The sequence below is a fragment of the Trichoplusia ni genome, chromosome 12 (genome assembly GCF_003590095.1).
Source record: "Trichoplusia ni isolate ovarian cell line Hi5 chromosome 12, tn1, whole genome shotgun sequence".
NCBI classification, from domain to species: domain Eukaryota; kingdom Metazoa; phylum Arthropoda; class Insecta; order Lepidoptera; family Noctuidae; genus Trichoplusia; species Trichoplusia ni.
This window is the reverse complement of record NC_039489.1, coordinates 1,865,925-1,880,056: the sequence shown is the minus strand read 5'-3', so window position 1 is coordinate 1,880,056 and position 14,132 is coordinate 1,865,925. Positions and strand designations below refer to the sequence as shown.

Sequence of the window (14,132 nt, the reverse complement as noted above, 5' to 3'; positions counted from 1 at the left end):
CTACCTGTACTTGGGAACTAGGTTAAGAAGATTTAAGTTTACAATATTAATAATAACCTCCGTTTCCGAACTAAGAGCTCTAAACGCAGCATTGTAGAGCGAAACTGCAATTGAAGATTAGTGCGGCATCTTTCTTCCGGCTTAATGGCCGCAAGCTTCACATGACGTTGTGTTAGATTACCCAAATTATAACATTTCTATAAGTTTCCTACGTTATGCTTATATTATGAAGTCACATTGGCGTACTAAACTGTATTTACCAAAACGATCAAGATTATCTTCGACTGATCAAGTTCAAATACCTCCGTGAAATCCACCCTTAATCGCTTAACGAGTGGTATTTGGTTATTCTCTTGAGAAAAAGCCTTTTTTTGAAGACTTGAGGTGGGATAATAGATTTGCTAGTTAAGTGTACTATCATGACTTCCCCGGAGAGTAGAGGTTTACTTTTATTCGGGGATTTCCCTAAGAGAATTCTACTAAATATAAAAGGAAGCTGTGTGGGATAAGATGAGGTAAGTAATAAAGATGTTTGTTTAGCTTCTGCTAAGTGTTGAATTGCTTGAGTTGTTTGTCAGGTCCCAGCGGAGGTATATAATATTTCAAAAATGTGCCCTTTTAAAAATACGACCCTTCCAGCCAAGTGATATTAACACAATCATTAGATTTTATAGAAAACACTCTTACGGAGATGACAGGTTAAATTCAAGTGACCAATGGAAGCTTATTCTCATTTCCATATATGTAAACGTTTGCTGTTGATGTTTGTGATTGTAGAATTATATCTTGGACCCTCTAGGATAGATAGTTTTCATTTCGAACTTGAACGTTTAGAAGACATCCTAAAAATCTTACCTTAAATCATCCATTTTCCGTAGTATTTAAACCAAGAAAACATTAAACACAGAACCCTTTTCTAAAATCATCCCATTTTAAAACCGCATAATGCAGTTCCTTGCACGTGGTGCCTGAACATCGCGTAGTTTGGATCCAGGAAGAGCGTTTCCCTGTTCGAGTGCTGTAAAGAAAGATTTTTACGGTTTTAAGGGGGTTGAGGTTGAAAGATGGGGTTGAAACGGGGTTGAAAGACGTATATCCTTATTTGCTGCTACGTGACCACGACCTTGCATTCTAAAAGGATTCGTGAGGTGAATTAACTGGATTATTTAATTATGCATTTAAGTGGCTTTGGTTAATCTTTATTTTACTTTTTTGTCTGCTTTCGCATTAGAAGTTTTTTATTCCTTTCCGATGCCAGTTTATGCTTCCGATGTTGAGTGTGTTAATTAGATAAATCGTTGATTTATATTACTTTGTAGAGAAACGTTGTACATATATTATATTCTTTTTGGTACAATATTCAGCATACTTTTAATTAACCCAGCATTTTCCGAATTATGGTGACTCTCGACTTAGTCTGGGTCTCATTCTCATCGGACTCAAGTAAACACTACATCAATAAAGCTTCTTTTTGTCCTACTTTCAGAATCTATTCTATTTGATTTTCGTAGGATACCGTTGAAAAATGTTAATGAATTTGCATCTGTCAACCTTTTATTAAACTTCAACTTTCAAAGGTATATTACATTTTTAACAATATAGGATGTTGCTTCCGCGAAAGGTTCAGAGCAATGCCTTTTGAAAACGCTACGTTTAAAAAAACAATAATAACATGAATTGAAATTGAAATATTGTGTCACCGTATAGGTAACAGTCATTCTTAAAATGTTTTTTCGGAAGCTCTTCTAACTCACACATACGACATACCTACCTAAATCCTTTAGATTTATTAAATAATAAACCTAACCTGATCAATCGTCTAATTACACAGTTGTGAAAACTAACGATCATTGTAATTAGTTGAACCATTTGCCTAACGACTAATGACAACCCTTAAAAACGTTTGACAAGTGATTTCACCTATACAAAAACTCGGGAAATATAAAATTCATGTTCTAAAAACGCCAAATATTCAAATAACAAATAAAAATGTAAATAGATATCTCCATTAAGCTCTTTACGTGTGTATTTCTTCAAAACTAACCGAACTTTACGGCCGCCATTTTGGAAAATGTGCATCGTCTATGACCTACATAAGTCGTACGAAGTAAACAACAGATTAACTTGAATATTTTATTAAATAAAACTCAACAATGTTTTCACAAATAATATAAAATGAAACAAGAAATTACAACGTGAGGACCATGCACCTGTTATGAAGTTATACAAGAGACAGTGAACTTTGAAACACACCTTTCATTTATAATGCGGTTATTCGATAAATTTAAATAAATAAATAGATTTTTAAGGCTAAATAAATTAATTAATAAAGCGAAACGTGTACAAACTAATGATCATAAACGCTCTTTTGAAATAAAAGACGCAATGCCTCATAAGTACACTCTACTGTTACAATTAACATCGCTTATAAATATTGTCTATGAAAAATTTACCGTTATTATTTGATTCGAAATTCAAATTACAAAAATTAAAGCTGTTTTTAAACAACGTACAAATTATTACTGGCCGTTTACAGTTTAAAATATAAAATTCAAAATTGTAATTCGAATCCGAAGCGTAACGGTTTTGTTTCAAAACAATATAAATAAATGCTAATTGTAATGTTATTAAACTTAATTTTGACGTACTCAATTAGTACAAAATGAAGCAGAAATGCATTGGTGTAGTTTTAGGTTATAAAACTAAGACTAGCGACATTCTTGCCTCCGATGACTAGGTTAAGACAAATCAGCTATGTTTATCACAATATCGCGAAGTTTCACAAAAGAGAGATTTATGAGAATAATACTTTAAAACATGCATTTAGTACGTATAACAAGGCCCGCAAAAAAAGTATTTACATTATTTGAAAATGAAAAATTAATTACAGACAAGATAGATTAAAGGATTCTAACATAAATGTACAACTCACAATCGATTCGTTTCGATTTATACACGACACTTATAAAACTCGCCTCGTCAATAATCGCTATGAATTCGGTCTAAAGAATTTTAGGATTATCTGGAAGGGTTTCCTAACTACAGTTGTCATAACATTCTTCAATTTACATAAATAGAACATTTCTTAAAAACGATGTTTATACCTTATTTATAAGGAGCTTAAAATTAAAATTAGTTCTAAGTGTTTCAATCGTCTGTGCCAGTGATCCATTGCAGGTACTTAAAGGATCGGGATTGCAGAGGACTGGCGCGGGATTCCCGATGCACGCGCGGCTGGTAAGCTGTTGGTTGCTCTCTGAAAATAGCAAATGTTTATGTGTTATTTCAAGAAAACCCATTGTGCCCACTGCTCAGCTCGCTGACGCGATGTAATTTGACACTTATGGACATTAAAATAATGTTGGAAGGATAATATTGTCTGTTTTAATTTGTTTGCCAAGAATACCAAACGGTTTAGGTTTATTATTTCTTTATTTTTTATTTGAATGGACAAGACAACGATTCAAAATTAAATAGTTGAGCAGTTTCAAATAGAGATTTTTAGAGGAATCTTTTAGGCAATTGCAACATATACTTCTATGAAAGCTACTTCTAGAAAATATACTTTTTACTTAAAAGGAGTTTTTTCCTCTCACCTTGGTTCAGCGGAAGCACGCGCGTGGTACGCAGGCACGTTCGGGTTGTGGTAGCCAGCATGCGGCGCGGGCGTCGTCAGCGTGTGTGACTGCACGGGCGGGTGCTCCGCCGGTGACTGATAGTTGTTCGGGTTGTACCGGTCCACGGACACACCCCTAGTCCTCTCGGGGATCGGTGCGTCGACACTCTTACCTAAAGTGCTCAAAGGCCTACCTCTCCCCAGAGTATTGGTCTTTGGCCACTCCTGAGACACATATTCTGACTCAAAACTCCTCTCGCGATATGAGCGCGGTCTTAAAGTCTGGCTCCAGGACGGGGTCGGAGTATAGGTAACAGTCGGAGTCTTAGCAAACTTTTGTTCAGCTTCCCATGGAGGCTGGACGCTAGTCTGCTCCGTTGTGATAGTTTGAGATGTTTTCTCGGTGAACTCTCTTAGTTCCTTTCGCCATTGAGGCTCTACAGGCTCCGATGGCTCGTTGTTGTCATAGTAGTATTGAGGAGAAGGATCAGGTTGATGCTGGAACTTAGTCTCGCTAGGGATGTAAGTGGAATCCGGGACGGAAATGTAGCGCCTTTCATACTCGCTGTAGTATGTTTTGCGTCCAGGAGTCGGCCTTGGTGGCTCAGAGACAGAAGCAGATCTTACGAAGGATTGGTTTGGTGCCGGTGGGATGTAAGAGATGGGAGCGTTTTTGGAGAATTTAGCCGCGGGTGGCTTCCAGCCTGAGGCAGGAGCGGGACTGAATGCTGGAGCTGAGGCTGGGGTCTGAGGAGCGGGTTGGTAGAAAGTTTGTGAAGTGTTGTTTACCGATGTGTAGCTAGAGTCCTGCTCCCACGGAGGAGGGACGTAGCTTGAGGAGTATTGCTGTGTAGATCTCTGGTAACTGTCTGTAGTGTCTTTGTTTAAGTAAGAGTATTGTGTGGGTTGAGTGTTCTGTGGGGTATCAACATTAGACACCCATGCAGGTGTAGGTGTGTATGTGGAGTAACTTGACGGTGCCCTTTCCTGAGTAGGTTCTGTGTATGATGGTTGGTACTGGGGTTGGGGTGTGGGTGGAGCTTGGTACTGAGGCTGCGGTGTAGGAGGCGCTTGGTACTGAGGCTGAGGTTGATGCTGAGCCTGGTAATGGGGTTGGGGTTGCGGAGACTGATATTGTGGTTGTGGGGAGTATTGCTGCGGCGGTTGCGGCTGGGACTTCGGCTGAGCCCACGGCTGGCCGACAGGAGCTGGAGTGGAGCTAGTGTTATTGTAAATACTGTTTTGTTGTTGTTTCGTCTGTTGGTACCACTGCTGGTTGGTGATCATGCTCGGCTTAACATTGCTCACGGTGAGCACTTCCGATTGAGGTTCAGTTTGGTACTGAGTCTGTTCATACGACTGGTTGCTGTATTGGTAAAGATCTGAGGGCATTTGACGTTCTGTGCTTAATCTGTCTAATAGAAGACTGTGACGTCTCTCTGGCTGCGGCTCAGGTGGGTATACAGGTTGGTAAGGCCTCGAAGGCAAGGGAGAAGTGGAAATCTTATCTAAACTAGGAGGCGGGAAATACGTCCTGACGGTTGGGATACCCTGTTGGGTTAAATTCTCATAGCTGTTGTCAAGAATCTTGGTCGTGCGGTTGACCGTTACGATGTTTTCTATTTTGTTGTACTCGGTCTGGGTGCTCAGTCCACCCTCCGGTTTAATTGTACTGGTTATAATTTCAGTGTTCTCTGTGTGAGTTTTGGTGATGATTGGTGAAATACCAATAGGTTTGATCTCGACATCTTCAACTTTCTCCAGAGGGATAGATGGCTCCCTAATAGGTATGTTGAATTCCTTCTTAGTTTCCGATTCTCCTTTTTCTTGTTGCGGCTCTGGTTTGGATTCTTCTGGTGGTTGGACTTCAACTTTGATGACTTTTTCTTCTGGTTCTTTAGGAGATTCTTTCGGTTCTTCGGCAGAAGCTGCAGCAGGAGCTTCAGTGGGAGCTTCTGTTTCTTTTTGTGACTCTTCTTTTACAACCTCTTCTACAACTTTTTTGTCTTCTACTGTTTCCTTTACTTCAGTCTCTTGTTCAACTTTTTCTTCAGTTTCTTCGGCTTCTTCGTATTCTTCCTCTTCTTCCTCTTCATCTTTAGGTGAAGACTTAGTTTCTGGTTCCTTTTTAACTTCTACTTCTTCTTCAACGGTTTCTTCTACTTTTTCTTTCTCTTCCACCTCTTGTTCGACTTCTACTTTTTCTATTTTCTTTTCTTCTTCGGTTTGTGTTTCTTCTATTTCTTCATTCTCTTCTATTTCTTCTTCTTCAACGACTGCAATTTCAACTGGTTCAGGTTCAGGTTTTGGTGGAACCTGTTTCTTTAAAACCACCGTTACTGGTTCAGCATCTTCTACTTCTTCTTCGACTTCTTCTACCTCCTGTTCTTCTACAACTGATTGAGATTCCTCTTTTGGAGATTCTTCGACTACGACAACTTTCTTTGTAGTTGTCGTTGTTTCAGATCTCTCTTCAGTTTTGATGATATTACTCTGCTGACCATTCTCTTTAGGTGCGGCGATTGTTGTTGTTACGGTAACCGTTTCTGGTTCTTCAACAACTTCCTCTTCTTGTTCTTCTTGCTCATGAACTTCTTCTTCTTCTTCCTCCTCTTCTTCTACAACTTCTTCTTCTGATTCCTCCTCTTTAGGAATCGTTCTTGTTTCTGTCTTAGTTTTAATTTCCGTTCTACCATCAACAGTCGTTTTTGTTGTGGTAGTCTTAATTTCTTCTACGGATCCATCAGGCAAAATTTTCTTTACAACTTCAACTTTAGTTTCAGTCTTGGCTGCAGACTTTTTAGTAGGCAGTTTCACTGTCATCTCGGCCTCAATATTTGAGTCTCCATTCTGATTTCCATTTTGTTCCTCTACCTTATTTTCCTTTTTCACTTGTTTCTTTACAACTTTAACTTCCCTCTGAAAGTAAATAAAAAGATTATTACATACTTTTATTTGAATCAGATAATTAAATAATATTTATAAAATACGTTTACGTCAAAATAAATATGAATATGTGTATATGTACAGTGATGTCGATGTATCAACAATAAATCACGCATAATAAATCATTTAACTCACAATAAGAGTTCGTTACAATGTTCTCTATAGTTCCGTAATGTTGTATAGTAAGTATGTATAACAGACAACGTAAACACACATATAAATATAGATATAATAAGTATACAGTAATTTTAATTGAACCTGATCGATTTCTGTGCCCCCATTCTCTTCGACGGGCTTTGATTCTATAGGTGTTGGAGCTATTGTCGGTACGATCACATCGTCTGTCTGACTAATCGGTTTAACTGTCAAGTCTATACTTGTGTCTAAACTTTCACTTTTTTGTACTTTGTCTTTTTCTTCACTTATTTCCAACTTTGGCAACTGTTCGGCTTCGCTGTAAAGTTTCGGCGGAGCACGGAAGTACTCGGCATCATAACTAATTTCTGGTAGTACTGGTGCAGTATAGCCGTCACTTCCATAATTCGTCCTCGGTAAACTGTAAGGATTGGCCAACGCCGGCGGAGCACTGTACTCGTACATAGAAACCGGTCTGTTATTGTTTACCTGCGGCTGCGTAGGTGTATTTTTATGAAACGTATCATTGTTTTCAAATCTCGTAGTATTTACAAAAGGAGGGACTATTCTCTGAATCGGAGCGTCCCTTGGATCAGGATTGCTTCGAGTTCTCAGTAAGGATTTAGGGTTTGCTGGCAAATTGAATGTTGGAAACACTTGGACCGGCAAACAATTGAAGTTTGGGAGTTTGACTGGGGTCGACTGATTTGTCGACGCATGCACTGGGTGCACTGGTACTTCGGGGACTCCTTGGTTCATAGCATTCCTCATTAGCCGTTTGGCCATGCGCTCGGACTTGATCTCCGAGAGGTCCAGCCCGCCCGGGGTGTAGGTGAACGGCTTGCGGTCCCGGCCCATCGCGCCGTGTAACGCTGACGGCGGATTCATTTTGCTGAAATAAGTTTTCCCACGTTACTCCATAACACTGCCATTGATTACAAAGTTTACAAAATATATTTTATATCTGTAACATATATTTTTTAAACGTTAAAAGCTCGGGACATGTTTTGGCAAATTGACAAAACAGTAGAAAATAGATACGAGATACTTACGAGGTCTGAGGTTCACCGCAAAATGTTATATTTACTTCCTGTGCTGCAATGAATTACAAAGTTTCAACGCGTATTTGTTTATCCAGTCAACACATTTATATCTCACACATTAGGTTACACACTTGTCGTAGCTCAATTCTCACATCACAACTTCAGGGAGACGGATCACTTATTTTTGTGATGGAACATGCAGATATTAATCTGGTCGCAGCGGTTAATTATAGCGCGGGTGTAGTAAATGAGCCGGTACATTCGAATCCGGGAGGTGGTACGCGCGGTCGGCGCGTGCGCCGCCTGCCGCCTACTGCCGTCTGCTCCGCCGCCGCCATGTATTTTCGTACCGACCTCAATAACGGGCGCCTCGTCTACAATTTGTCTTGAGCAAATCGTCAAAACAACATCCAGTATACTTCCGACAGATTCGCGATTATTATTTATTGCAATCCTACGCCTCCATTCATCTGTGATGCGGCTCTGTTCATCTTATCCGCACCATTATAGCTGCAGCGATCTGTGACGTAGGTACGCCGCGTTGGAAACCAACACGCTTATGTTCCGCCGCGTAGTTCATCCACCTTTGTGAACACTGCTATTATATGACATTGTCCTATTTTTCTATTTCAGTTTTCCGCCTTTCGGATATGTTGAAAATAACACGTTTTCCGTAGTTGAGTGTACTTGATCTTTGCACAAGGTGGATGTTATATTTATTTGACGCGAACTCTGAAAATGTTCCGTGTCTTTTTAACAAGAGTAGCATAGATTTGATGTTGGTGTAAAATATTTATATAAATGCAGCTTTATCCCGAGATTTACAGCCGACAGCGGCTGCTCGTCCAAATATCAGCCAGCTATTAATGTTGGCTCCAAACCAAAACATTCTGGTTCGACATTGCTCACATTTGCTACTGAATCGAATGGTATTCACACGTATTCAGAATATCGGCAGCTACTACGTAATCTACGCAGTGACAGAATTTCCATTGCATGCATTTTTAGTATCTACATTTTGATTGGTGAATTCTTCTCGTCTTTTGGAATACAAATTACGAAGTTTTTATACGTACGTTTGTTTTGTGGCTTTTCTTTTACGTTCAGCCATAACTTTAAGTTGAGTCTAATAGCTTTAATGCACCTATTTCGACACGCACGGTGTAAGCCAGTATAAACAAAGACAATTTTAGTGTCTTTTAAAGAGTTGTCAAATAAAAGGGGCATAAATTCAAAGGCTTTTTGCTTTTGTGTTGAGAATAAAGTTGTTTAAGTGGTATGCCGTTAAGCAAAGCTCAGTGGAGTCATAGGGTCTAATGAAGAGTAATGTTTAGCGCCTACTGGTAATCCAAGGTCGCAAGTTCACTGGTTCTCTCGACACGTGCTCTCGTAATATTGGGTTTCCCAAATATATTATGTAGGAAGCGATTCAATATATTCCTTCTTATAGATAAAGATACCCGAATAACAATATGAGAGTTGTCGTTGCGCTTTTGTTTCTTAGGCATTACGTAATGAAATAAAAAATATTTATTTAAATACTTACAATTATCATTACAGAAATTATATCCCAATACGAAAGTGCGGATACATCTCTATTCATTGATCAACTTAACAGTCTTACATATTATAATATTTTTAAAGTTATTAAAGAAAATATTATCTCCAGCCATCAGACCAAGACATTAACAAGAATTTACAGGAAGATATAGATATAAAATTATTTTTATAACGAAACTGACCCATTAACATACATTGAGGTCATGAAAAATATTGATATTGTATTTAGTCTGCCAAAATAATAAACCTTGATAAAGTTTCATTTTCAAGTTTCAACCGTGGTAGCTAAACAGTTCATATTCACCAATGGTGTATTTCTGCTGTCGCTAACAGATATTAACATAAAGATCGAAGTTAAGCAATTCTGGATACAGTCATAAATTTGATGGCGGTATCCACAAATACATTTATCACTCAACTGAATTATATGTACATCTTTAGCCTATTTGTACGGAACTCTCTGTGTAAGTCCAACTCGCACTTAACCAGTGTATTTATAAACCTTTTTTTTAATATTATGTAAATGGTACATCATGGGACATGGTAACTGAACTCGTGATCTGAGCAAAGAAACCTAGGTAATACGTGCGCGACTAGTTTATTTCGCTGACATGACATCTAGACAGCTGATTGTCAATGAGCCAGTTAGCTGTCACCACATATTGGTTATTTGTAAAGTTATAATGTTTACTACTGTTACTAGGAGAAGGATAAATGTATAATATGTAGTGCATGGTTGGTTATATAGCCCAGCTATCGATGGCTAATAAATAAATTATATTGGACTGAGATTTGAAAAATAACATAACGCTTATTTAAATTTCAGCAGCCAAGTGCCGAAAAGGTCAAAATGGCTGAATATGTACTTGTAATAAGTGCATGTAATTTAAAGCGAGTAAATAACATTATTTGATTATACATAGTTTTCTTTAATAAAGCATATTTAGATAATACTGTTTAATCAACAAAAATGTGCCACCGACTTGAAATAAAAAAGCTACTGGGCCAAATTTGCTAAAAAAATGTGGGACCAAATCGCACCTAATTGACGCTAAATAAAAATAAATAAAAAATCAGTTCACCCAGTCGAGAGGTATGAGGTAAGAAACATGAAATAAAATACTGACGAATGGAGAATTTCTTTTTTGAAGTGGGTTAAAAACTAAAGATTGTTATGAGCATATATTTTTTCAGCTTAAATAAGTAATCATAAAGTAAACTACTCAAAACTTTTATTTTTAATAGACGGTTATTTAGGCATCTATTCCCCTTCGACTATGAACAAAGCTTGGGTTGTAAGTTACAAACCAAATATTCCAGCTGAGTAAGACAAAATGTATAGTGGGACTAGAATGCAGTGCTAGACATTCGTATTCCGTATTTGACCTATATTTTAGTACACTTGCCTTTACATGAGAATAATCTAGTATACTTTACTTACTATGTACTATGCAAGATGAATAAAGAGTTATATTTTAACTATTTTTAATAAATAATTCGAGATATTTTGACAAACATAATTTTGGTTTTCAATGGAAAAAATAAAGTCTTTATTTTCATGTCATTGCATTTGTCAGAGCACTAACGTTAATTGAATTGCTATAACGTACCGAAAAATGTTCCTGTACTTATACATTTTATTTTTTCTAGTCTAATTTGGCATAATAGTTTTTTTATGGTAACATTCATGAGCATGGTTTGTACTAAAAGGGTGCAACGACTTACTCGTGTTTATTGGGATTGAGATTCGGACCTAATGAGGGCCCTTCATTATGAGCTATTCGAATTCCTATACTTGTCGGGCAACAAAATAGATTTTCGAATTAGGGTTATCTAAATATTACGAGAATATCAAGATTTTTCAGTTGTAGTTACAACGTTACCTACGCTAGAAGCTACTAAAATGTAAGTCAATACTTTTGTCTTGCAGAAAAAGAGACATTCATTGTACCTATAACAAGTGTAAGTCCGCAATAGATTTACAATCAATTCCATTATAATAAAATAAATGTAAATAAAAATCCCACAATTTTATTGTGACGAGCGTATATTTCTAAAAGAATTTATGATATTATATATTATGTACGCCATTAAATGGTCTGGTTACTTATTAAGTGGATCCCGAAAAGTCATGTATCAATATTAGATAGCGTTAACTAAACGTTAATCATGTTACCACTTAATGTGTAGCCAGTGATTTATTTTGCTGAACGAAATTCACTTACGATTTCTTTTCGGGTAATAATTTAAGTAATAAATAACTAATGTTGAAATAAAATTTCAACTCCACATAATATTTGCAGCAAGACGAAGTTTTTGTCTAAATATGTACTCACTGGTTTCGATTACAACAGAAAAAAGACGGTTAAGTTTGAGTCGGACTAGCGATGTTGAGGGTTCCGTATAAACCTAGGCTGAATACCATCACCACAAACAAATATGATATAAAACAAAATGGTTACGCAATAATTTTATAACTGTACCATTCATTACTTAAACTAAAATTAATGATTTTCATTTTGACTAAAATTTCAACGATCCATTAAGAACAGTATACAGATTCGATTCAGCTTAGTGACAGACGCACAGACAAAGAAGTCCTTGAAGTAGCCCATTGCCATTCAATATTACCTAATTGGTTGTTATCTAGATAATGATGATATGCTCAAAGTTTAACATTATCTGTTATACCTTAACTATACCGTTACAGCTGTTGGAAAGAAAAACATTTGTAAACCGTCAGGTAGATTTCTACAAAATATTGGATATTGACGTATTTTTAATTTTAATGCACCAATAAACAAATAGAAAAAATAAAACACATCAACGGTAGTGAAACATATGGAACTGGAGGGTAGGTAATGACGTCACTTGTCGGTAAACACTGTACTGATAAGTGATGTCACGCGAGACCCCAACTTATTGTTTCATCTTAACTTAATTCTTTGTTAAAGCTATTAGAAGTACGCATCTGGTTTTAGCAAACTACCAGGGCCCTGCTATTTACAACGGCCGATAAATGAATAAAATTACATTTTTTTCTTAGGCATTTTTCTACACAGTGATTGTAAATTCAGTACGGAACGGTACACTCAAGGTCAATACAGTTAACTTCCAAATTTTTGTATTGGCAAAATGCTTTACAGAATAGGAATTACTTCAAATTTAATCCAATTGTCATTCATTCATCGGCCATTGTAAAATAGCAGAATCGGGGCCCTGACGAACGTCAAATGCCCAATTAATATTTGGTCTTTTTATTGTTATTTATATTGTTAAAGTGTAGATAAATACTTACTTTGACTTCTGTTTTCACTGATTCTCCTTTGGACGCCATTCTGTCGACAAAAATAGACACTTTTAAGTACAATTTACTGGAACACTGCTTAGTTATTTCGTTCACTCTACTATTTATATTTAGGAGATACTTAAAATGTATAAGTCTGATCTAATTGTGTTAACACCGTGACATTGGAAAAAAGCTTAATTGTTTTAAGTGTAGGCCTTGATTTAAACATTATTCTTTACTAAACAAATGTTAATACCTAGAAGAGAGGAACTTAAAGTGATAAATAACTATAATTAATAAAACAACGTAACAGTATTATTGTTCCTATAAACATTGTGCAATAAATAGTCGATATAATAATTAAGAAATTGATAACATTGTTAACTTCTTATACACAAATGTAATATATATATATACATATATAACTATATTATCCTTTTAGATTTAAGTCTAGTTAAGAATTAAACAGTATATAATATGTTGTGTTGAGATAGTTTTAAGTTAATTTGCTGCGCCCTAACAGGGTAATGTATACCTAGGATAAGGATGCATTTCTGTAACTGTATACAGTTTTGCAATAAATAAATAAATAATGACGCGTATTTATCGGGATTGTATGACTAGTTTAAGACCAACCAGAGTCTGACTCACGACCATGCCGCCGCAGTAAGGCTATCGTAAAACCAGTGACGGCGTGCTATGCTTAGACCCAATAATCCAGCTTTGGTTGATCATTGCATTTTAACTCCGTTACAGACATCTTCACATTAACAAATTATTTAACAAGTGTCTTTGCTGTTTTCTTTTATTATTGTGTAACATTAATATTTTCTAAAACTAGAGTCATTAATGGCGTATCTCGCCAACAAGCGACATAGCTTGACGAGTAAACTTGGATACAATGTAAAATTATATATGAACTAGCTGTTGCCCGCGACTTCGTCCCCGTGGGTAGAAGATATTATATAAGTTATGATTTCTATTGTATATTCGCTCCTATTAGTCGCAGCGTGACAGTTTATTGCCTAAAGCCTTCCTCGATGAATGGTCTATTCAAAACAAAAATAATTTTTCAATTTGGACCAGTAGTTCCTGAGATTAGCGCGTTCAAACAAACAAACAAACAAACAAACAAACAAACTCTTCAGCTTTATATATTAGTATAGAAGTATAGATAAATGATTAAAAAATATAGGTATATATCAGCGTTTCAAGAATTCCTGAAAAAGTTCTACTTGTAATAAAACCATTTTGATTTCCATGTTGAATCCTTAAAAATGTCGTCCGCTTTACAATAAAACCTTAAACTTTAACTTCCTTTTATCCTTATTCTGCTCGCATCTCCTGAGCACATACGATATGATATGCCATACCATAACACTCTATCCTACTTCGACCGAACGGAGAAAACGCACCACACGACCTATTACGTACCATGCAATTGCAATGGAACAGCAAAAATAGTTCTATGAAATTTTTGCTATTCAAATATTTCTGTATAATAACAGAAATATTGCCGTCAAACGTTATATTGTTGTATTGC

At 36.6% G+C, this 14,132-nt stretch overlaps 1 protein-coding gene across 3 annotated transcripts in view; it reads right to left on the bottom strand.

The window, feature by feature from the left end:
- Nucleotides 1-2,119: 2,119 nt before the first annotated feature.
- LOC113499252 (proteoglycan 4-like) overlaps nucleotides 2,120-14,132 on the bottom strand; it is a 32,889-nt gene continuing 20,876 nt past the window's right edge. For 2 of the 3 annotated variants that reach the window (XM_026879656.1, XM_026879657.1), the window contains exons 2-4: nucleotides 12,599-12,638; nucleotides 3,597-6,535; nucleotides 2,120-3,256 (exon numbers count right to left, since the gene is read on the bottom strand). In XM_026879656.1, the coding sequence (XP_026735457.1) occupies nucleotides 3,148-3,256; nucleotides 3,597-6,535; nucleotides 12,599-12,637 (3,087 nt within the window). In that variant the 5' untranslated portion in view covers nucleotide 12,638 and the 3' untranslated portion in view covers nucleotides 2,120-3,147. Of the gene's footprint in view, nucleotides 3,257-3,596; nucleotides 6,536-6,820; nucleotides 7,590-7,749; nucleotides 8,238-12,598; nucleotides 12,639-14,132 lie in introns of those variants that run through there. The other variant, XM_026879655.1, reaches the window with a different exon arrangement.